This window comes from Erpetoichthys calabaricus, chromosome 3 (assembly GCF_900747795.2).
Source record: "Erpetoichthys calabaricus chromosome 3, fErpCal1.3, whole genome shotgun sequence".
Lineage (NCBI taxonomy): Eukaryota > Metazoa > Chordata > Cladistia > Polypteriformes > Polypteridae > Erpetoichthys > Erpetoichthys calabaricus.
In genome coordinates, this window is record NC_041396.2 from 175,059,941 (window position 1) to 175,085,857 (window position 25,917).

Sequence of the window (25,917 nt, forward strand, 5' to 3'; positions counted from 1 at the left end):
CATGTGCAAGCAAACAGTGTAATTTTACTCAAAATCTACTGATTTCTAACATGTTACAGTGCTAATAACTGTGCCCTAAGTTTCATTCAAATTGGGTAATTATATATACACAATTACATATTTTCACAGACTTTAATCCTAACAGACAGAAACACATGCACATCACTCTGAAGTGTTCAGGGGTGCCTAAAACATATAAGGTTAGGCTTACACTATGTGATTTAGTCCAAGTTGCATATTCCTGTATAGTTTTTCTAATGGAGCTCTAGTTGCAGCTCCTGATAAGCTTGAGGGAAAGAAACAAACAAAATCTGCAGGGGTTCCTATGCCAAAACAACACCCAGCCACCACTGGGCAAAGCTAAAGCTGATAGCGAACTTAACTACGTTTAGCCTATCATTTGTGACAGTTTAAAATTGCAAAGGTTCTGTTAGTTTTAACAATCACCCCATATATCATCCAGTAGGCCACAGTTCAACCAGTAGTGCAAATGAGACATACGTTTGAAAGGACAAGGATAGTGTATGCTGACCCTAAGCCCATTAAAAACTTGAAATGGGAGTTTTGACACCATACCTTTTCTTTATATGAAATGCCTTGTACAACTGTCATAACCATACCAATTCTCTTTTACTGAATAACAAATTATATACTTTAATTTTGTTCTTTGCAATATTTTCCCCCAAAGCCTTGAAAATCAAAATTAGTTTTTGTTTTAAGTGATAATGTTTTACGTTACAAAAATATTTTAAGAAAGATACTTAAGTATTCAATATTACAATTTAATATTTTGTAGAGCCACTATTTGCAGCAGTTATAGTTTGAAGCCTTTTGCGTAAGTATGCATCGGCTTTACAAAACACAATTTTGGGTGATTATTCAATGCAGATTTGCTCCACTATCTGCACTTTAGCTGGATAAGGCTTGTGCACTGTAATTTTCAAATACTACTATAGAGTCTATCAGACTGAAATCTAGGTTTTGATTGGGTAATTGTAGGCCGTTCACCTTTTCATTTTTTGAGCCATTTCAAAGTTTTTTGTCCTTAGGATTATTGTCCTGCTGAAACATGAACTTTCTCCCAACCTTTTTTTAACTGTCTGAAACCGGTTATCTTGCAGTATAGGCTGCCCTAAGGTTATGTGCAAGTTAATAGCCTGATATTGTACATGAATTCAGAACCTGCAAAGAAAAAGTCTCTAAAAGGAAACATCAGCAAAAATGCATGCTTTATTGTTTACTTTAGAGATAAAAATTTCAAGCTTCTCTAATTTAAACTAAAATCAATTATGGTTATGTACAACATGTTGACGTTACACCAAAACATCCAACAGCTTTTTTGATAATGATACAGTAACTTAAGGGTTGCAGGAGACAATGATGGCACGAAAAACCACTAGAAACAGAAATTGAATTTAAGATTCATCTCTCCCACAGAGTCCTGTCTTCAATTCAAAAGCCTGGTATTATATGTGAATGAGTTTCCTGTTTATGATGTGTGCTGATTTTTTTGAAAGTATCTTACAATATTTTAGCAAAAAATGCGTGAGTTTTGCATGATGCAAGCAAATTACTTTATAACTAACATGGATTATGTGGCACGAGTAACGGGAGATTTCCCTCCCCCAATGGACATTTTCCATATCATTTGTCACTGTAGAACACTGGTCATCATTGCCTTGTATTACATAATAATTCTCCATGAAAACATAAGATTTTCTTATTTATCACTGCAAAACACATTAAGTAACACAAAAAAATATATATTTTTGGATGGAGTATTCCTTTAATAAAATGTAATACTTCAAGAATAAATGCATGTTTTTTGGAAATCCTGATAATGGTGAAGATCTCAAGGGGAATGAATACTTTTGCAAAGCACCATGGATCTGGAAATAAAATTCACTGAAAGCTAAAAAACATTCTTAAAATGTTGCTAAAAATCCCATGCTTTATTATAATTTAAGAAATACACTGATCATACTTACTGCATAATTCTGCTGTATGAAACAAAGGTCCTGAATCTGTTCTGGATCTGTAGGGGTCGACCGTAAACAAAAGTTTATGTGCTGACAAAGATGCAGATGGTAGTTTGATATATCACTTCTTTTCCTAGTGAAGAAAAATAACAAAAATGTGCATACAATGAATCAGCAATAAGGTATACTGTAATTAATATTTTTTCAATAACAATTGATGTTAGCAGGAATTAAATCATGCTGCATATTTTAATAAAATATATATTTTTTTAACCATTAGCCAACATCTTGTATTCTTACTACAGGATAAACCATTTTAAAAGGTTTCCAACATCACAGCTAATAATATAAACAAAACTACACACATCTATTTAAATGATTAATAAATATCACCAACAACAACACATGACTGCAGACAGACTTGCCACATAATTAGGACTCATACCTAGAATATGTCATCTCTTCTAGAATGTCTGCCACCAGTTTATACTGGCTTATAATGGTCAGGAATTCCATAGCCGGCCACATTTGTGTTTGCATTTTGAGCTGTGTGAGGGATGACTGATTTATCCAAGAAGGTTCAGTCATGATATCATTCTCCAAATTCTTAGGCAACAGTAGCCCATCTGTTGACATTTGTGATCTCTGTGACTCCATAATCTCTTTCAACTTCTCTATATCTTAAAAAAAAAAATAAAGTATATAATTTCAACTTCTCTATATCTTAAAAAAATAAAGTATATAATTTGTTATCATGACAACTGCAGAAACAAATGCAAGGAAACAATGTAAAAACAACAGAACTGCTATAGTAATGATCTGCAAAGAACATTAAAGGATAGAAGATAACCTTCATTATATTATTAACTGCTATGAATATTTACTGTATACTTACAGTAGATACGCTTGCGTAAGCTTTAAATGCACTTAGAGCAATTAACTATTTTAACAATTTCTAAAGTCTTAAAATAGTTATTCATAAAGTCACTATTTAAGAATGACCAAGACAAAAACCCATACAAAGTGGTGCGTTACTCAAAAAACAAAACAAATCATTCATCCCAACTCACTGTTGTTTAATCACATCTCAGATTAAATAATGTGCAAACACAAATTATGGCTGATTAAATGTTACACTTTCATATCTAGAAATGAAATGTTGGTCAGTTAATGTGAATGAACAAATGATTTATTAAAAAGGCAATGAATACAAAAATAAAAAAAAATGTGGTGCAATTTTCTAAGGCAGCGTGACATTATCACACAAGACAAAAATGCGCTGACGAAAGCAACCTAACAAAAGCACAAGGAGAATATAAAACAGCGCTACTAGAAAATTGCTCTTGAAAACATTTTTATTCAATACATAACACACAACTAACTAAAATCAGCATTATAAATTTAAAAAAAACATCAATACCGCAACAGCAAATGTACTTTGGCTTAGATTTTCAAGTGGAAATAAATATGTGGATACAAAATCTGCTGTATCAAGAACGCCTTTCGCAACTACAAAGCCACATGGATGAATGTTATCGCACAAATGTTCACCACATTTTGTTGTTTTTTAAATTGCTTATGTTAGCAGTGACCACACCTTGCTCCTGTATAAAACACTATTTAGTTTGATTAGGGAGCGCTGTACAAGATTCAAATAGTTCAGCTCCTTTCGTTCCAAATCTAAAACTTGTGAAAGCAATGCTCCAAATTTAATTTCCTTGTCTTATTCGCTTTGTTACACTAGTTGAAATGAATTGCCATTTATACATGGGTCTCTTCAATTTTCTCAATATCTGGGACTTGGAAATAACATCATAAAAAATTATGGCATCGTGATCAGGTTCTTATTCCAAAAACATGACTTTTTCAAATGTAACGGTTTTTGATTATATTCAGAACAATAACATTTGTGAAAATTTATCATACCGCATTTCTTACCTGCATTAGTCTGAAAAATTCCTGCACCCATGACTTTGTAGTTGAGACAATTTGCTAGCGCCCTCAAATGCCATATACTACATGAAATCAGGGTGTGTGTCATCATTTACATTACTATAAATGAGGCCTGGGAAAGTTAACACGTTAATTTTTTATCTGTTGTACGGATAATGCTCGGGACTGCTTTTAGCACTGATTTTACAGCCCGAGTGACACACGTGTCTAATGAAAGGGAATGGGATCCAAAGATAATATCAAGTAATTAATTTAATTTTTTACAAAATGGACATAATAAACATATTAAGTTTGAAAATGTGTTCTAAGTATATTCATTCATCAAGCTATAAATGTAATGTAAATCTTCCCTAAAACAGACATTGATTATTTTCTATTCAAACAATTACAACATCAGATTACAATACTAACTTTGCCTGGGTACTGCCTGCCTATATGGAAGACTTCTTTAAGAGTTGACTGCAGCCTGAGTGCCTGCGCCCTTCTCTGATCACCTTTGTTGTAACACTGCATGTTTGGCAACATGACTGACTTTCTCTTATGTGTTTCACTAGGTTTGTGGTGTTGCTGCAATACCATACAGTCTTTTGACACATCACATTTTGCTTTATTATTGTTCACTCAATGGAGTAAAATAACTCCAAATAACACTTTGCTTTCTTTCTGCCATTGCCTCACACACACACAGCTCCAGTGCCTTGGCTGGTGGACCACAGCACTGCCAATGTGAATGCAGGGCAATAATAAAAGCGAAAGGAAGAGCAGCTCCTGTTTTACACAATATGACACATTTAATTTAATCATATTCTCACCATCAAATGCCTTTTTAAAATAATTTCTAATAAATGTGTATTATTATTGAAAATGTGTAATATTGATACTTTTAATGTGAACATTGATGTTTACATTAAAAGGTCAGGATCAGAAGCATTGATAATTTAGTATCGATACGCCCATCCCTAGTGCAATGCTGGAGAAAAGTTGGAAACGTAAAACTTGCGCTCTCATTACACATTTTTCACGTTTCTATAAGAAGACAGAATCAATGTCATCATATCACAAAAGTGCAAGTCTCTAGTATTCAACTCCCTATTCAGTCAGTCAGCTTACAGTGCTGACTGCCGTAATATAATGACAAAATTCTATGAAATACAAGTATAATGATTATCCCTACCCATGATACAAGCTTGCAGTATCTTTGCTAATGTATGCAAAGAATGCAACATTACCATCCAAGTAATCCACAATGTCAGTTTTAAGCAAGATAAAAGCTACAGGGGAGTTTTTTTTTAGCACGCCAGTAGAAAAGGTGTAGGTAGAGCAGTGTCTTCCAACTGTTTTTCTGTGGTGGCACAAATTTTCGCAGCCCAAAAAAATCTCAAGGCACACCACAATTCTACCAACCACAAAAGCATTAAATTAAATGAATCATCAATAGTGCATTCAAAGTCAACAGTCGTTTTTGATCGTTACATTACTTTTGTTATTACCAACTGGAGCACAGGAAGGTGAAGTGACTTACTCAGAGTCATCACAGTGCCAGTAATGTGATTCTAAGTCCCATCTTAACCACTATATAGAATTTGCACACAATAAGATAAATTAGGTAGTCCATGTTGATTTCGTTGTTTTTTAAAAAACTGAGCTGAAATCCTCTCAAGATTATAAAATTTCCTCCCATTGATGATACACATTAAAATTTAAGCCCTCCATCATATTTTGATATTTATAAATGCCAACAGTAGTTTACTTAAATAATAGCTGGATAATGTCTTGATGGGTATACCAGTATTTTATAGCTACTGTTACTACTGTGGCATGGTTTTTGGCAGCCAGTGTGGCATAAAAGCTTTGGACTTTAACACTAGAATCACGTAAGCCTACAGAAAAACTCATAAACCTGGCCCACCTTAAATCCCTTCGCACCTCTCCGTTAGTGTCTCTTGTCTTGTTAATGTGTCGACCAACACAAGCAGGAAGCAGCCTGCTATATCATCCCCCCCACCGCTGCAGAAAGGTCAAGAAGTTCTTCCAGCTCAAGCCTCGGTTATCTTGGAGTGAAGTGCTGGCGTTTTAGAGGGGAAATAATAGATCATTATTTGGAACACGTATTTTATGTGTGTTCCGTTTCTACAATAATTTGTGTACACACATTGTTAAAACAGAAACATTTTTCATTTTTAAGTAATAAATGACAAAATGTAGGCATAAACTATATAATGTGTGAAGCCTGAAGTCCAAAGATCAAATAAACACTTTCACAAAAGGTTCAAGGATAAGACAACAGCTTCCGTGGGGTAGCGGTAACAGTTGCTGACTTGTAATCAACAGTCCCCAGTTCGATCCTGACTGCCTCCTATATTTACTGTTTTCAATAGTGAGCTGCTCTTATTGTTATTATACAATAAACACATACATTTGGTTTTGTGTCTGTAACAGCTGCTGTAAATTTATAGCACTTGTAAAAGTTAGCTTTTTTTTTACTTTTATTCTCTCAGTCATGATCACGATATATACACCTTGCAGAGGAGCTTCGTCATCACTTCTTACAAGAAAATGCGATGGATAAAGCAAAAGAGGATGCAACATTGACAAGCTTCTGTTCCAAGACCGACACTTCCCCAGCCCCTTCAGTGTAATATTAACCACAGCACAGAGAGAAGTGTGTGCATTGCAACAGGTACACGTCGTAAACGTAGAAAGGACGGTCCTTGGGTGTGTGGCAACTGTTAACATTTGACTCTGATGATTGCACATAGCCCAGAACTAACCTCTCTATACTATTCTTTCCTTTGCATGTCCTGGAGTACAAAAGAAACACCCCAATGCACCCAAAAGTGAACACTGGCAAGATCGGGGGTAAAAAAAAAAAAATACGGTCACTGATTACAAGCACAAGGCGGCATGCAAATGAATATGAATAATATGAATAATGTTGCATCAGTGCCACAATGTTTTCCGAAATGTACTATAACCGGTCATAAAATGAGTTATTCCAAATATCATATATACATATGTCTGTTTTTTGTCAGTGCAGTTTTGACATCATGGACCATAAGGTGTATACTAATTCAGCGTGAGCAGGAACACTCAATAAAACTGAATAAAAAAAAAATTCAAGTGACAGTGAGATATGAAGCAGGCAGATTCACCAGCGTTTGTCAGCTTTAATCCCTCAAGATCAGAGAATTTCCAGTTCCATTGTCTCAAAACACCACTCACATCTACAGTTATTCCCAGTTTCAGATAAAAAGTAACCGCGTCAGATCTGGGGTGGGTGTTGTATCGTGATTGTGACGGAGAGAATAAAAGTGAAAAAAATGCTAACTTTTACAAGTACTATAAATTTACACCGGCTCTTACAGACACAAATCAAATGTATGTTTTTATTGTATAATATTAACAATAAAAGCAGCTCACTACTCAAAACAGTAAATTTGCTGGGGAGCCAGTTTCGAACTCACGACCTCCGGATTATAAGTCCACGGATCTTACCGCTACACCACGGAAGCTGTTATATTATACAGTCATATGAAAAAGTTTGGGAACCCCTCTTAATTCTTTGGATTTTTGTGTATCATTGGCCGAGCTTTCAAAGTAGCAACTTCCTTTTAATATATGACATGCCTTATGGAAACAGTAGTATTTCAGCAGTGACATTAAGTTTATTGGATTAACAGAAAATATGCAATATGCATTATAACAATTAGACAGGTGCATACATTTGGGAACCCCAACAGAGATATTACATCAATACTTAGTTGAGAATCCCTTTGAAAATATAACAGCCTCTAGACGCCTCCTATAGCTTTTAATGAGTGTCTGGATTCCGGATGGAGGTATTTTTGACCATTCTTGATACAAAATCTCTCCAGTTCAGTTAAATTTGATGGCTGCCGAGCATGGACAGCCTGCTTCAAATCATCCCATAGATTTTTGACGATATTCAAGTCAGGGGACTGTGACGGCCATTCCAGAACATTGTACTTCTCCCTCTGCATGATCATTGTCTTGTTAGAATATCCAACCCCTGCGTAACTTCAACTTTGGGACTGATGCTTGAACATTATCCTGAAAAATTTGTTAAAATTAGGTTGAATTCATCCGACCCTCAACTTTAGCAAGGGCCCCAGTCCCTGAACTAGCCATACAGCCCCACAGCATGATGGAACCTCCAACAAATTTGACAGTAGGTAGCAGGTGTTTTTCTTGGAATGCGGTGTTCTTCTTTCGCCATGCAAAGTGCTTTTTGTTATGACCAAATAACAATTTTTGTCTCATCAGTCCAAAGCACTTTGTTCCAAAATGAATCTGGCTGGTCTAAATGAGCATTTGCATACAACAAGCGACTGTTTGTGGCGTGAGTGCAGAAAGGGCTTCTTTTTCATCACCCTGCCATACAGATGTTCTTTGTGCAAATTGCGCTGAATTGTAGAACGATGTACAGGGATACACCATCTGCAGCAAGATGTTCTTGCAGGTCTTGGAGGTGATCTGTGGGTTGTCTGTAACCAGTCTCCCAATCCTGCGCATATGCCGCTCCTGTACTTTTCTTGGCCTGCCAGACCTGGGTTTGCCTGGGAAGGTCTGGCCTTCCATTTCCTGATTGCATTCCTTACAGTTGAAACTGACAGGTTTTTGTAGCCTTCCCCTAAACCATGATACTGAACAATCTTTGTTTTCAGATCTTTTGAGAGTTGCTTTGAGGATCCCATGCTGTCACTCTTCAGAGGAGAGTCAAAGGGAAGCACAACTTGCAATTGACCACCTTAAATACCTTTTCTCATGATTGGACACACCTGTCTATGAAGTTCAAGGCTTAACGAGCTACTCCAACCAATTTGGTGTTGCAATTAATCAGTATTGAGCAGTTACATGCATTCATATCAGCAAAATTACAAGGGTACCCAAATTTTTGCACAGCCAGTTTTTCACATTTGATTTAATTTCATTCAACTAAATACTGCTTCACTAAAAATGTTTGTTCGGAAAACACCCCAGTACTCAGATGTTCCTAGGAAATGAAAGACATACCACTGTTTTCTGTTTTGTTGAAAGTAAATTATTATGCAGGCTGAGAGGGGTTCCCAAACTTTTTCATATGACTGTACTTAGACCTTTCGTGAAATTGTTTATTTGATATTTGGCCATCAGCCTTCACACATTATACAGTTCATGTCTATATTTTGTTATTTATTACTAAAACATGAAAAACGTTTCTGTTTTAACGATGCGTTTACATAGATTGTTGTAGACACAAAACACACATCAAATTATTTCCCCTTACTATTCTGGGTAGCTCACTCCCAGATAATCAATCAAGGCAAAAACTGGGAGAACTTCTTGCCCGTTCTGAGGCCGTGGGGGGGATGGTACAGCAGGCTGCTTGGGTTTATTGACACATTTAGAAGACAAAAGATGCTGGCGATTTAAGGTGGGCCGGATTTACACGTTTTTTCGTAATTCTAGTGTTAAATCCTAAGGTTGGGGGGGATCAACCCCCAGCAAGACTCAGGCTCGGAATTCTATGTTACTCTATGATCCACTTTTGCATTATTAATCCCAAATAAGTGATGAGACAGTATTCTGCTAACATCATGCTGCAAAAGTTCATGAATGTTTCTATGCGATCTTGAGCTCTATTGATGATGTGAATTCGTTATCAGACATGGACATAACAAATGAAATTAATACATATGGCACTTTATGACAAACCGCTGTGATATGTCTGGTGACTTTGGTCATGTGAAGCTTCATTGCGGTGTGACTGCATGTCAAAAAGGGAAAACAATTGTTATGAAGCGCAAGGACAAAAAAAATGACATTAGCCCTCTAAGAACTGTTCACAGAGCAGCAACTGTCAATGTTTATTTCAGGGGAAATGTGGAATTCAATTAGCCTAATGCAGAAGTAGCCTACAATAACACAATAGGCACGTTGATAGTGCGGAATGTCAGTACCTGATTTGCACAATCAACTGCAGCCAACAGAAAAGTTACTAAGTGCATACAATTCTACTGTCTTGATTGCAACGTCGGGTACCAAATCTGCATTCTGTGTGTTCCCCGACCGAGTCATTAATCGTACACAGAAGCGCACAGGCAGTGATCGCAACACAGAATACATTACATTCATGATATTACAGCTCTATGAAAATTTTAGAGTAGCAAGATGTATACTTGATATCATTTTCATGATGAAATGCATTAATGCATATATTAAACATCGCTACTGCTGCACCTCCATGCCCTTGCATGTTAATTAACAATATATTATTAAATTAACGATTTATCTGTAAAATGTAATATGCATACTTTAATGGATTTCATCACAAAAGTAATATTAAATATACATCATAGTATTCTAACAGCACACAGCTCCAAGAGGATAGCTATTGGAAATCTAAATCAACTTAGAAGCCAGTTATAATCATCTGTAAATACGCGCTCTCTTCTATTGAATTGAACTGAATCCTTTTATTGTCATTGTATGGTACAATGAAATTCAATATGCAAATCCTCTATAAACTTATTTTCCTACAAAATGAAAAAATAATAATAATACTATAAAAAAACCAATGAAAAATGTACAATACAAAAACCAATATGAAAGGCTAAGTATAATAAACATGTACATATAGTGCAAATGGTTCACAAACTAGCTCAGGTTGTGCAGTATTACAGTTGTAGTGCAAGTTTACTGTGAGGTAATTGTAATTATAAGTACAAACATTTCTACCGGGAGCACTTGATGGACTGATTGAGGGGGGTTTATAGCTCTTGGGATGAAACTGTTTCTGAGCCTTGAGGTCCGTGCAGTAAAGGCTCTAAATAGTTTGCCAGAATGTAGAAGTTCAAACAGGCTGCAACATGGCTGAGAGGAGTCCATGCAGATGCTGGTGGCTTTCCTTAGGCAGAATGTGCTATAAAAGTCCTCCAGGGCTGGAAGCTGTACCAAAATAATCCTCTGTGCACTCGACGCAACCTGCCGAAGACCTTTCCGATCAGCTGCTGTGCAGCTATGATACCACACATACATACACCGGGTTAAGACACTGAGTGGTGCACGAAGAGTAACAACGCTAAAGCAGCTACTAAGCCGACAGAACAAGCAAGACAACCATGGGATACGCACGGCATAGCCGACAGAACAAGCAAGACAACCATGGGATACGCACGGCATAGCCACGCATGCCAACTCACAGAGACCCGCCCACCAACGCTAAGACCATGGGATACGATGACAACTCGGAGCCCCGCCCACCAACAATTCACTAAGCAGCCGACCATGGCACACGCCCGACAACAATTCGAGCAAGAGAGAAAGCATTTGCCAAGAATGTTTTCATTAACCAAGAACGAAAGTCGGAGGTTCAAAGACGGTCACATACTGTCGTAGTTCCGACCTTAAACGATGCCGACAGGTGATCCGGCGGTGTCATTCCCATGACCCGCTGGGCGGCCAACCGGGTAACCAAAGTCTTTAGGTTCCGGGGGGAGGGGGGAGTTTGAGGAGTATGGTTGCAAAGCTGAAACTTAAAGGAATTGACAAAAGGGCACCACCAGGCGTGGAGCCTTTCGCTTAATTTGACTCAACATGGGAAACCTCACCCGGCCCGGACACGGAGAGGATTGACAGATTGATAGCTCTTCCTCGATTCTGTGGGTGGTGGTGCATGGCTGTTCTTAGTTGGTGGAGCTATTTGTCTGGTTAATTCAGAAAACGAACGAGACTCCCGCCTGCTAAATAGTTATGCGACCCAACAGCGGTCAGCGTCCAACTTCTTAGAGGGACAAGTGGCTTTCAGCCACGTGAGATTGAGCATTAACAGGTCTGTGATGCCCTTAGATGTCCGGTACTGCACGCACGCTACACTGAATGGATCAACGTGTGTCTACCCGGTGCCGAGAGACGTGGCTAAGCCGTTGAACCCCATTCGTGCTGGAGACTGGGGCTTGCAATTGTTCCCCACGAACGAGGAATTCCCAGTAAGTGTGGGTCATACGCTCGCACTGATTTACGTCCCTGCCCTTTGTACACACCCCCCTCGCTACTGCCATGGTCGGGTGACTTGGTGGATTATACAGTATACAGAAAAGCAGCTGGAACCGCAAAGAACAATGAAAAGACAAAGTGGCTCAGAGGTGCATGTGGACTGTAGCAGAGATAAAAGCGACTGAGGCGGTGTTTTGAAAATGAACAGTCAACGTGACTCACAGGTGCATGTGGACTGTACACAGACGAAAGAAACTCAGGTGAGGAGTTGGGGGCGGGCACAGGAGCAGGCAGTGCGTACTGAACGATGATTGCAATGATTGTATGTTGGTTTGTAGCGTGCATTGTTGCAATGTTACTTTTCTTGGTGGTTTATTAAATTACGGATTTTTCAAATGTTCATTTTTTTCCCTGTGCTTAAAAATCATTAAAAAGCGGCATGATTATGCGGCGCGGGTTGGCTAGTTTTGAATAGTTTTTTCATTCTGTGCACCATTATACTGTTACAGAATGATTACAATCAAGTTAATTAAATTTTTAAACGATATGCAATTAATTTCAGTGTATTTGATAAATCCCACATCACTGATGCAAATCTGAAAAAATGGGAGACCACACAGAAACAGTAGCACTGGTTTGACAGTGGGTGCTGTTAGTTTGCAACACCAAGCATAAAAGTGTGTACACAAAGGGGAAGGCTGCCGTGAGAACGTGTGGGGCTTTATGCCAAGTTTAGTTTTTATACATTACGATGTGAGCGTGGAAACGGACGTACGCAACATTTTGTACATACGCACAGTTTATATATGAGGCCCATGGAAAGCAAATTAAAATGTAATATCTTGCTTGAAAGATGACCTCTCAGGATTGAGTGTTTTCCCAGAAAACAAAAATGGAAACTTAATAGTTTCAAAGCGGAGCTATTAATCGATCTGTCACAATAGATTACCAGTATCAGTGTATTCCATCTTGTAGTTTGCTTGCAGGACTAGACACCAGATGTTAAGAAGGCTCTTTTTAAGGAGTAGTCCATCAGCAGCAGCTTTTACAAGGTTTAACTTATACTTCCAGCGGGAGTCCTCCCTCTTTGGGTTAAGATGTAATACATCCAAAATGCAGCAGAACGTTTTTAGCTGGGATGCAACTGCAGCAACAGACTCAACCTACAAAAGAAATATACAAGTGTACATTGTTGAAAAATAAACAGTTATATGAGTATCACTTAAAAAATTAAAACGACTGATGCTTGTGTTAAGTTTCTGTTAACACTAAATATAGCAAATATGCCACACATTACAAGGAACATTACATTTCTTACGGAAAACAAAAATTCAAGACTCTGAAACAATTTCACTACTGTACATAAAAAGGGCATTGCAAAAAATAAACAATTTTGCAATAGCAGCTTTAAAATCATAGAATTTTCGTGGAACTTACATTTTTTCTCAAAAAAAATATGTAAAAAGCGTAGCATTTTTTAGCTTGAAAAATTACTTTTTTTTTTTTTTAAATCTCATCTTTCTACTGTAAAACATAAAACACAATGAGTACAAAGTCAGAAGTGTAGAAAGTATAATAATGATAAATAATAATATGAACAGCACACTGCAAATGTGAAAATGTCACTTTCAGATTCCCAGCATCACTTTCTGTTTCACTAACTGTTTCCTGAAGACAGATTCACTTTGTCATCACTGCTGATGACAGGCATTTTTTACGAGACACCATTATGAGGCTAGAAGAAGATGTGTCGACACCACTGTCCAGGTAACGCTCTGGTCTGACGCTTACACAAAACATGCCTATACCATTGCCCAAGTAACGCTCAGCACTAACGTTGCCACTTTTACAGCCAGAGTAATCCTCGGGTCTTAAGCAAGATGTGTTTATACCATTGCTCAAGTGACACTCGGGTCTAACGCTAAGGAGGTTAAGATGACATTCAAAAGTTTAAAATAAGGATTAAATTAAACAATCTCCATAATACAGGATGCAAGGATAGACCCTGCCTTGAATGAATTAAGTTGGTTAAAAATAGGTAGGTGAAGTATATATCATTTCTGTTTATTATACTACATGTATAATGCTGCATTTCATTTTGATGAAGCTCAGTAATCTAGCATTTTAAGATGTTGTCAATGGAACTTGTATATTTATTTAGACATGCTAAGTGGCAAATGGTTTATCATTCTCAAGATAGATACCACCAAACAGCTGAAAGACTGAAAGTTGATTTTAGCTATACACAGGTGGCAAACTAAATGGGAACCTTTAAGAACTCAAAACGGAATGAACCACATCGAGGTCACATCTATATTTAAAATAAATAAATAAATAAAAAAAAAAAAGGGCAACTGCGCAAAACCTAGAGAATGTATCTGGCTCATCAACTCCATTTGGCATCATTTTAAAACATTCCAATTGCTATTAAATAAATTTGTACTGTACGGATATTTTATAGGGCGGCATGGTGGCGCAGTGGGTAGCGCTGCTGCCTCGCAGTTGGGAGACCTAGGGACCTGGGTTCGCTTCCCGGGTCCTCCCTGTGTGGAGTTTGCATGTTCTCCCCGTGTCTGCGTGGGTTTCCTCCGGGCACTCCGGTTTCCTCCCACAGTCCAAAGACATGCTGGTTAGGTGGATTGGCGATTCTAAATTGGCCCTAGTGTGTGCTTGGTGTGTGGGTGTGTTTGTGTGTGTCCTGCGGTGGGTTGGCACCCTGCCCGGGATTGATTCCTGCCTTGTGCCCTGTGTTGGCTGGGATTGGCTCCAGCAGACCCCCGTGACCCTGTGTTCGGATTCAGCGGGTTGGAAAATGGATGGATGGATGGATGGATGATATTTTATAGTATCTTTCACTTTGCATAAAACTAAGCAATATTTTATATTCAATTATTAGCCAATCCAATTCATTTTGAGTAAAGCAGAACAAATGAGTTGCCAATATCCCCCACCCACCCCTTACAGTTTATTAAAGAAGGTCAAGAAGTCTTGGTTTAGTGCCGCCAAACAGGAGCTGTGCAAACTAGTCAGCATCTTATTATTATTATTGTTATTCTGGGGAATGTGAACTCAATCTCAAATAAGATCGACGAACTGGCTGCGCTGGTGAAAAATGTCAGAACCTACAGAGAATGCAGTTTGTTGTGTTTCTGCGAAACGTGGCTAACTAACACCATCCCAGATGCTAATGTGGAGCTACCCGGGTTTAGCACAGTTAGAGCGGACAGAGACGCAAGTACCTGTGGGAAGCACAAAGGAGGAGGACTCGCTCTCTATGTTAATACATAGTGGTGTAACTCTGGACATGTTAAAGTCAAAATCTCCACTTGCTGCAGGGATATCGAACTGTTGGCCGTAAGTCTGCGACCCTATTACTTGCCCAGAGAGTTTGGACAAGTCATTGTTGTCATCGTGTATATTCCTCCTCGGGCGGACGTGGAGATAGCGAGTGACATCATCCATTCTGCTGTTGCTAAGTTACAAACGCAGCACCCCGAGGCACTTGTGCTAATCACTGGAGACTTTAGCCATGTGACGCTGGACAAAACATTACCTGCATTCTCCCAGTATGTGGACTGCAACACCCGGGGAAATAAGACTATTGATTTACTGCATGCAAACGTTAAAGACGCATACAGTGCCACCCCGCTGCCTGCGCTTGGGAAAGGAGATCATAACCTGGTTCTGCTTCAGCCACACTACAAACCAAAAGTGAGAGTCCTACCTACAACCACACGATCATTCAGGAAGTGGACCCCGGAGGCTGAGAATGCTCTGAGACAATGTTTTGGAACTACAGACTGGGATATCCTGCAGGGATCACATAGTGAGAACATTGAGGAGGTTGTTGACTGCACTACTGACTACATCAACTTCTGTATGGACATTGTAGTTCCAGTAAGAACTGTACGCTGCTATGCTAACAACAAGCCATGGATTACAAGTGACATCAAGGGCCTTTTGAACCAAAAGAAAAGGGCCTTTAAAGACGGTGATCAGCATGAGCTCAAGCGCGTGCAGAAGGAACTCCGAGTCCAGCTTATGGTGGCGACAGAGCAGTACAGGAGAAAGCTGGAGCAGAAGTTGCAGAACAACAGCATGAAGGAAGTGTGGGATGGGATGAAGATCATCACTGGCTGCAGCTCAAAGCGGGGTACCACCATCGAGAGAGACGTGAAGAGAGCAAACCAAATGAACATCTTCTTTAACAGGTTTGACCACCCTAACCCACTCTCACCTCGGAGTACTGCACTCTCTACACATCCTTCTGCTGATACCAACATAGGAGAGACATCCCCACCCACAATTACAGCAGCGCAAGTGAGCAGAGAGCTGAGGAAACTTCGTGCCAGCAAAGCAGCAGGTCCAGATAGAGTATCGCCACGATTGCTGAAGGTCTGTGCATCAGAGCTGGGGGGTCCTCTACAGCGCATCTTCAACCTGAGCCTGGAACAGGGGAAAGTCCCGAGGCTTTGGAAAACATCTTGCATCACCCCAGTCCCAAAGGTATCACGTCCTGGTGAGCTGAATGACTTCCGGCCTGTCGCTCTAACATCACATGTGATGAAGACCATGGAGCGGCTGCTGCTTCACCACCTGAGGCCACAGGTCCAACACGCCCTCGACCCTCTGCAGTTCGCATACCAGGAGAAGGTGGGAGCGGAAGATGCCATCATGTATATGCTACATCGATCCCTCTCCCACTTGGACAGAGGCAATGGCGCTGTAAGAATTATGTTTCTAGACTTCTCTAGCGCCTTCAACACCATCCAACCTCTGCTCCTTAGGGACAAGCTGACAGAGATGGGAGTAGATTCATACCTGATGGCATGGATCGTGGACTATCTTACAAACAGACCTCAGTATGTGCGTCTCGGGAATTGCAGATCTGACATTGTGGTCAGCAACACAGGAGCGCCGCAGGGAACTGTACTTTCTCCGGTCCTGTTCAGCCTATATACATCAGACTTCCAATATAACTCGGAGTCCTGCCACGTGCAAAAGTTTGCTGACGACACTGCTATCGTGGGCTGCATCAGGAGTGGGCAGGAGGAGGAGTATAGAAACCTCATCAAGGACTTTGTTAAATGGTGCGACTTAAACCACCTACAACTGAACAACAGCAAAACCAAGGAACTGGTGGTGGATTTTAGGAGACCCAGGCCCCTCATGGACCCCGTGATCATCAGAGGTGACTGTGTGCAGAGGGTGCAGACCTATAAATACCTGGGAGTGCAGCTGGACGATAAATTGGACTGGACTGCCAATACTGATTCTCTGTGCAAGAAAGGACAGAGCCGCCTGTACTTCCTTAGAAGACTGGCATCCTTCAACATCTGCAGTAAGATGCTGCAGATGTTCTATCAGATGGTTGTGGCGAGTGCCCTCTTCTACGCAGTGGTGTGCTGGGGAGGCAGCATTAAGAAGAAGGATGCCTCACGCCTGGACAAACTGGTGAGGAAGGCAGGCTCTATTGTTGGCATAGAGCTGGACGGTTTGACATCCGTAGCAGAGCAACGGGCACTCAGCAGGCTCCTATCAATTATGGAGAATCCACTACATCCATTAAACAGTGTCATCTCCAGACAGAGGAGCAGTTTCAGCGACAGACTGCTGTCACTGTCCTGCTCCACTGACAGACTGAGAAGATCATTCCTCCCCCAAACTATGCGACTCTTCAATTCCACCAGAGGGGGTAAACGTTGAACATTATTCAAGTTATTGTCTGTTTTTTACCTGCATTTTTTATTACTCTTTAATTTAATATTTTTTGCTGCTGGAGTATGTGAATTTTCCCCTGGGATTAATAAAGTTTCTATCTTGAGAGAAGATGTGGAACATTTTGCTATGCACTGAGGTACATTTTTATTATTAGTATTTTTTTCTTCACACAGACATAAAAAGTGCATAATTTACATCAGAGTTATATTTACATATTACAACATGGAAACACTCATTATGTTATGATATTGCTATTGATATGTTTATATTATGCATTTCCACTATTTTAAAAAGTCAAAATTTCAACTGTGCAGACCTATAACACTAGCTAATTAAAAATAATTATGACTGAAAATCCTAATTTTGAAAACATTTTCTAAACCACTGCCTAGAAATAACACGTGGATACGTGTGAACTATGATGGACTGGTGATGTAACCAGAGCTGGTTTCTGCCTTGCTCTTTATGCTGCTGGAATAGGTTCTAGATCCTCCATGATCCCTCTCCCCGAAAAATGCAGAATAAGCAGGTTTAGGAAAATGATTGATTAGGAGTTTGTGGCCAGAGTTCTGATGCTTGGGATTCAAATCCCGCATACTATGGATAAAATCTGTTGTAAGAATAATTTATCAAAGTACTGAACTGTAAAATGTTTACTCATTTAAAAATGTACGGCCATTTGAAAGGGTGAAAAAGGCCCAGGGTAGAACTGGTGTCCATACCATCAATATCACTACCTGTGTCATTTTCATCTTTACGTGAGGTTTTTACAATAAACCTTTCAAAATGCCACATTTGCATCTTCCTTCACATACTTAGTTTTTTGTTTCACACACCCACTGCTTCTCTCTCTCGTGTTCACCATATTTCTACAGGCCTTTTTTTTTTTTCTCCAAGCTAGTTTAGTGATGCCACGTTTCACACTCACCTGCCTCTTTATAAGGTACACCTTGCCAGTACTGGGTTGGACCCCCTTTTGCCTTCAGAACGACCATAATTCTTCGTGGCATAAATTCAACAACATGCTGGAAATATTACTCAGGGATTTTGGTCCATATTGACATGACCGCATTATGCAGTTGCTGCAGATTTGCTGCCTGCACATCCATAATACGAATCTCCTGTTCCACCAAAATCCAAAGATGCTCTATTGGATTGAGAATCTGGTGACTATGGAGGCCACTAGAGTACAGTGAACTCAGTGGCATGTTCAAGAAAACAATTTGAAGTGATTTTAGCTTTGTGACATGGTGTGTTATCCTGCTAGAAGTAGCCATCAGAAGATGGGTACACTGCAGTCATAAAGGGATGGACATGGTCAGCAACAATACTCAGTGTAGGCTGCAGAACTTAAACAATGCTCAATTGGTACTAAGAGGCCCAAAGTGTACCATGAAAATATCCCATATCCCCCCACACCATTAAATCACCACTACCAGCCTGAACCATTGATACAAAGCAGGGTGGATCCATGCATTCATGTTGTTGAAGCCAAATTCTAACCCTCATCAGACCAGGCAATGTTTTTCCTATCTTCTATTGTCCAGTTTTGGTGAGCGTGTGCAAATTATTGCCTCAATTGCTTGTTCTTAGCTGACAGAAGTGACACATTGTGTTTTGTACATTCAGAGATGCTCTTCTGAATGCCTCGGTTGTAACAAGGGCTTATTCAAGTTACTGTTGTCTTCTATCAGCTTGAACCACTCTGGCCATTCTCCTCTGATCTCTGGCATGAACAAGGCATTTTCGTCCAGAACACTGCTGCTCACTGGATGTTTTCCCTTTTTGGATCATTCTCTGAAAATCCTAGAGATGGTTGTGCATGAAAATCCTAGTAGATCAGCAGTTTCTGAAATACTCAGACTAGCCCGTCTGGCACTAACAGCCATACCACGTTCAAAGTCCACTCAAATCACCTTTGAATTGCAGCAGGTCATCTTGACAATGTCTACATGCCTAAATGCATTGAGTTTCTGACATGTGATTGGATGATTAGATATTTGCATTAACAAACTGTTGAACAGGTGTACCTAATAAAGTTGCTGGTTAGTGTATATAAAATGCTAAGGCCTGGCCATCTGTCACATGATTACTTACAAACTACTGGGGCTAGAACCTTGATCTTGATGTAATTGAAAGTTTATGACATGATATGCACTGGTGAATTAAATCTGATTTAGAGCCCACCTCAGCAAAGTGAGCTAGGTTCATGCGTTTCTTATAGCAAACAGATAGAAAGGCTGACATGTCAGAATGAAAAAGAAAACCAGCAACATCTGCACAGCATCAAACACATATGGAGCAGCAACCTTCTGGTACTCACAAATTACTGTGGGTACAACCCTGATCTTAGTCTCAACTGAAAGCTTAAGACCGGATCTGTTTTGGAAAGTTGAAAAATTTGAGGGCTTGGCAACCTCAGAAAAGTAACGGGACTGATAAATTGATATGACAAAAAGAAAAGTGACACCATCTGCTGAATATCTTACTGAAGGGCTGTAAAGTTTATTGAAATAAAAGCTCTATCTTTGGAAGCCCATATTTCATAATAACCCAACAAACGCTACCTAAGTGTTCCAAATTCATAACCAAGGTTAAGTATTGTGTTGATTGATCATTCACCATGATGAAAGAAGTGCAGCAACATCTGCGAAGTGCCAGACACATTAGGAAAGGTGCTTAATACAGGATGCAGAATGCAAGAACCACCAAAAAAAGAAATGTGTGCCGACAAATGAGCACTACTTTGGAAAATTCCATTACCAATATGACCACTATGAAAACATTTTTTCATGGTGAAAACAAAAGACTTTCTTGCCAAAATTAAAAAGTTCAGCTTGCTCTATATGAACCATCTTAGAATACTAGAGGTCGAAATGTTTCCTAGTAACTTATTTTGTAATTGATCACAATTAATGTGCGACAGACCTCCCACTAATTTTATGATTTTCAGAATTAAAAATATATTTTGCATGGCACAAATAAAATATTTAAACATATGCATTTATATGTTCTTGTGTATGTCGCATGCTGTTTTAATAAAGTTACCATTTCATCATTTATTAGGTTATTCCAGTATATACGACCATTAAATTTGCTGAGTTCATGGTGTGTGTGCTGTTGTATGGGAAGTCTATTTTGTCAATTTGTTAACATTTTGTAGACACTAAAACTATGCTATTATTATTATTATTATTGATATTATAGTACACAATATTCAGATACACACAGAGGCCATAAAAGCTTCTGCTAGCCAAAGGTTTAAAACTGAAGAATCTTGTTCCTAAATCATTTTTGCTTATTCTGCATTGCAACAGTGAAACAATTAAAATAAAAATGTGTAAATTAAGACAATTTACTGAACTTAATTCATGCCGAACCATTTCTATACACAAAAGCACATAAGTTTCATTTATATACCTTAAACGGAAGTGGTTTTCCAAGAACATTCTGCAGTTTAGTTGCCATGGAAAATGAGACATCAGAACTGCATAAAGAATTCTCAATATTCATCACAGCACATTGAATTTCACTGAAATATCTGTCAAAAAAAGAAAAAAAAAAATCAGTGAACTATTAAAACCAAACAAAAAAAAAAAAAAAACACAAAGCACAGTATTTATCATTCTTCATTTTATTTCAGAAATCTGAACAAACTTCTGGTTGTTTTACGTGTGGGGTTTGCATATTCTGTATGTCTAAGGTGATTTTCTTCTTACTTTACTTTAGTTTATCTCTCACATCCCCAAGTATGTGCTGAAATAACAGACATCAATAAAATATAATGAAATGAGATTGCAATTTGAATATTACATTTAATTTAATTTTTATGTTTTAAAAATAGGTGACATGCAAATGCCATCATGTTTTTCTTTTTACAACATGAGTACGCAAGAAGGCACTTTTCAAATTAGTTGAGGGAAGACAATGAAGTAAACATGGATTTTTTTTTTTGGTAAGCTTTGTTAATCCCAGAGAGGAAATTGTCTTTTTGCATGATGTTTTGGGGTCAGAGCACTGGGTCAGTTATTGTACAGAGCCCCTGAAATTAAAGACATTATATCTCAGTATAGTGGAATTTTTGTTTTCCAGTGCCCAAGAAAAGCGTTAGAATGGATGTTGACTAATCTGAGACAGCATGAAAATTTTGCAAAGCATTGCTTTTTTTTTATGAACACTACTGGTAACACCACTAACATAAGCTAGAGCCTTTCTGGATATTAGAATGTTATAGTGAAAATAATTAACTGGCCTAAAAGGGTAAATAACACTGTATCACACTTTTTCAATACTATTTACCACATATTCCCCATAAACATGAGAAATAACTCCACGCATCTGCAGTTCATTCATTGCTCTGCTACACCTTGCATGGGTACTGCCATGCATACAACCCACACCTATGATTAAAAAATATAGCTTACAAAGAAAACTGAATTCTTACTAGTGTGACTCCTCAGAACACCTGAGAAAATGTACAATACCCAAACATAAAAAAATAAATCATGTACACAAACCTATATACACATATAAAAAATACAGGTAAAATTCCATTACAACGAACTACCAGGGACCAAAAAATATTTTGTTGTAATGAGATTCTGTATTTGTTGCTATAGTGCTTTCTTTAACCTACATCCAGGCGTTTGCAATCATTTCAATAGCTTCTTTCGCATTAATTTTAATCTTCTCTTGTCTACAAGTTACGATGACGAGAATTTTTCTCAGCATTTCCTTGCAATAATACACTTTCAGGGTGCAAATGATGCCCAAACCCAATGGCTAAAGCACTGCTGTGCAATTGGGTAGGAGGAATTCAACACGAACATTATCTAAATGCGGAAGCCTGATGTGGGAAGCACAGTTATCAATCAGAAGCCAAATCATCCTTTTCTTCTTCATAATGTGAGGTTTCTGAACTCTTTTGGGATCTCCCCCCCCTTCCCACCCAACGCTGGGAACATCACGCTGAAGTGCATCCTGAAGCGCGATTGCCGCGTCTGTGAAAGATTGTTTGTCTGTTGCCGGGGAAGGGCAACCGTAGGCTCACTTCGCTGCAGTGAGGCGCCACAGAAGCAAATCCAAAAAGATTGCGCTATAAGTCCCTGCCTTGCACTCCAAAACACGAGACTTAGTCGCAGTACTTTAGCAAAACCAGCTTTATTCAGCTTGAAACAGGAACAGCACAGTTATTTACTGTAACGGGATATGCCACTCTCCTATACTCAGACACAGCAGTCAGGCAGGGTTGTGCCCAGGTTAGTGGCCAAGTAATGCTTTTCCCTGCATCATCCATCCAGATCTTTTCTGTTTGCTTCGGTGAAGAGCCGCCCCAGAGCTGTGAGCCTGTTGTTGCCCCGGCAACAGATAAACAGTCTTCCACAGACGCGGTGATCGCTCTTCAGGACGCTCTTCAGTGTGTTGTCCAGTTGGAGGAGGTCTCAAGAGAGAGTTTAGAAACCTCACATTTTCTTGAATGAGTGCCGCATTAATAGGAATGTGTCTTGAACGAGCATCACTGAACCACATAACGTCTTTTTCAGCATCTTCAAATGCAGCAGTTCGCATACATTTTCAACCAGAGATTTTTCTTCTTTTTTTGCTCGGTCTTAAGAAAGTTGAGTGTCAATGCTGAGGTATTTTTTCTTTTTGCTGCAATTGAGAGCTGAAAAAATGTAAAATTTTTTTCCTAATATGAACTGTTATCGTTTTTTCATGTCTGCCATTTCTATAGGAGGGCGACATTGAGTTAAATTCCAATGGATGTTTTTCAAATGTTGACAACCAATAAGCAAACGATATCAATGAAAACCACCGAAAACAAAAACAGAAAACATACAACCAGCACAAGGAAAGTCAGAAGAAAGAAAAAAAAATTACAATGTTTCTGTGTGGGGTTCGTTATGCACAACTGAGCTGCGACAACAGAACTAACTGCTCTGTGGATGATTCATTCAAGCATTTCAAGGTCACTTCGTTGTAATGAAAGTATCTGCTGCTGAATGTACTTTGTAGTAATGAGATTTCTATAGACTCGTGACATATGGAGAAACTGTCGGGACCATAAAAATACTTTATTGTAATGAAAATTTCTTTGTAAAGATATTCGTTGTAATGGAATTTTACCTGTATATGAACATTGAGTTAGTTTAAGGCTGCATCAGCTTGCACCTGCTAAGTAAAAAAGTTTAAAAGATATTTCCAAGTTGAAAAGCAAAAAAGGTTATAGACACAATGTTTCAACTGTGTAGCCTTTATGTTGTGTCTTTAACCTTTTTTCCTTTTCAGCATGGGAATAATCTTTAACATTTTCTTTCATTTATTATACTAGGGGGTTCTGCTCCCTGCTCGCTTCGCTTGCCAACCCCCATGCAGGCGCTATGTGCTAGCCACTTCGTGGCTCTGCAATTTAAACAGATTGTTATTTTCATGGGAATTGTTACATATGCATAATAGACCTAACTATTTTACATTACAGCGAGTAATTATAGACAATGCAACGTATAACTGCCCGTGAGTGAATATTGTTTCTTTCTCTCTAATAAATAAACCAACTTTTTCGAATGTTTGTCCCTGTGGTTTGTTAAATGTTATAGAAAAAGCTATTCTAACGGGAAACTGTAAACATTTCATGGCATATCAAGATCTCCTTTGCATTCTATTGTTTCTACATTACCTTTCTTGTCGCCTGTTAAAATTTTACATGTCAGAATTGTTTGACCAATTTTGAATACAACTAATCTTGTCCTATTGCACAGCCTATCATTCATACGTAAGTTACGCAATAACATTACGATACATCCTTCTTTCAACAGTAATTCGGCTAGTGGAAGACTGGATGGTGTTAACGGTTGTAGATATTCTATGGGATATTGTAAGTTGATGTTTTCATCTTCCGCACAATCACCACCAACTGTTTCAGCATAGCATTGCTGTATTGACAATTTTTGCATAAATTTGTTGGACTTCATCATTTCTTGATGCTAGGATTGCCTGTGTACTCATTTCTTCTGTTGATAACCCTACGGGATGAAATTCTTTATACTTGAAGCGCATCTCCCAATTACTATGATATATACTGTGCATGTACAGTGCAGCAAAACAGCATTGCTTCACTAGTGAATACGAAGATGCAAAACTAAATGTGTGTTACAGGTTTGGTTTTTGAGGGCAAACTAATGTTTATGAGCATAAGCCATAAAATGTGAAGAATGCGGTAAAAGCACTTCGGTCATATTCATTTTTTAATAAAATCTTGTAGCGCATAACAAAGGCATGTTGAGGGCCAGAAAACAGTCAGATGATAGCAGCTCTGGTCTGTCATCACAAAGATCTTTGAAGTAAATCCTTTCTACACCTACTCTTCATTTTATATTCAATAATCACTACATGTGGTTTTCATTAGTGTACATATTAATATAATAGCTTAGAGGTGCGGTACAGTATATTCTGTGCATATTCATATATGAAATGAGATGTCCATCATGATTGACTGTTTGATTAGTTTTGGTCGACTAAAACCGATTTAATTTTTTACAACTAAAATTAATTTACTTTTTGCTGACTAAAACTAACAATTAAATGACTAAAATGTGACTAAAACTAAAATGCAATTTAGTGCAAAGACTAAGATTAAAACTAAATCAAAATGTATTGTCAAAATTAACACTGCCAGGGAGTAGATGGATCCTTAAATCTCTAGGGGAGAGGATGGCCTATGCCTAGGTGGACTCCCAAGTCTGCCAAACAGAACTCTCCATGGGCAGAAGAGGGGGAAAGCTTTTGAGAAGTTTTGCTTCTCACCAGATGAGAAACAGATACCGTTAGTTACACAGAAACCTGTGATGAGCCTGAGGAACATATCTGACAGTAGCCTAAGAGTCTCCATTTCCACTAGTGTGACAAACCTTGAATTAGATAGCTGGTTAGCTGTTGTTGATAAATCTGTCCTTTTGAGCAAGTTTAAAGTCTGGCTTTATCAGCATGGTATTTTTCCCCAGATCCTCTGGCCCCTCTTGGTCTATGAAGTGCCAATGTTCACCATTGAGGCTTTTAAAAAAAGAAGAATCAAAAGATATCTGTGCAAGTGGCTGGGTTTACCAAAAAGCCTGAGTAATATCGCTTTGCATGGCAAAAATAAGAAGCACAAGGTACAACTCAATTTTGTCCTATGACAATGCACCTGTGAAGGAAAGGAGGCCCCGAATGCAAAAGGAAGGGCAGAGACAACAGATAGCATGAGCCCCATTGTTTGAACTTCTTGATCCAG

General features: G+C 38.8%; 1 protein-coding gene across 2 annotated transcripts in view; it reads right to left on the minus strand.

The window, feature by feature from the left end:
- The window catches only part of mdn1 (midasin AAA ATPase 1), a 306,186-nt gene that overhangs the window by 118,751 nt on the left and 161,518 nt on the right, over positions 1 to 25,917 (minus strand). The window contains exons 55-58 of one of the 2 annotated variants that reach the window (XM_028791087.2): positions 21,069 to 21,189; positions 12,877 to 13,090; positions 2,425 to 2,659; positions 1,989 to 2,112 (exon numbers count right to left, since the gene is read on the minus strand). In XM_028791087.2, the coding sequence (XP_028646920.2) occupies positions 1,989 to 2,112; positions 2,425 to 2,659; positions 12,877 to 13,090; positions 21,069 to 21,189 (694 nt within the window). Of the gene's footprint in view, positions 1 to 1,988; positions 2,113 to 2,418; positions 2,660 to 12,876; positions 13,091 to 21,068; positions 21,190 to 25,917 lie in introns of both variants that reach the window. The other variant, XM_051925449.1, reaches the window with a different exon arrangement.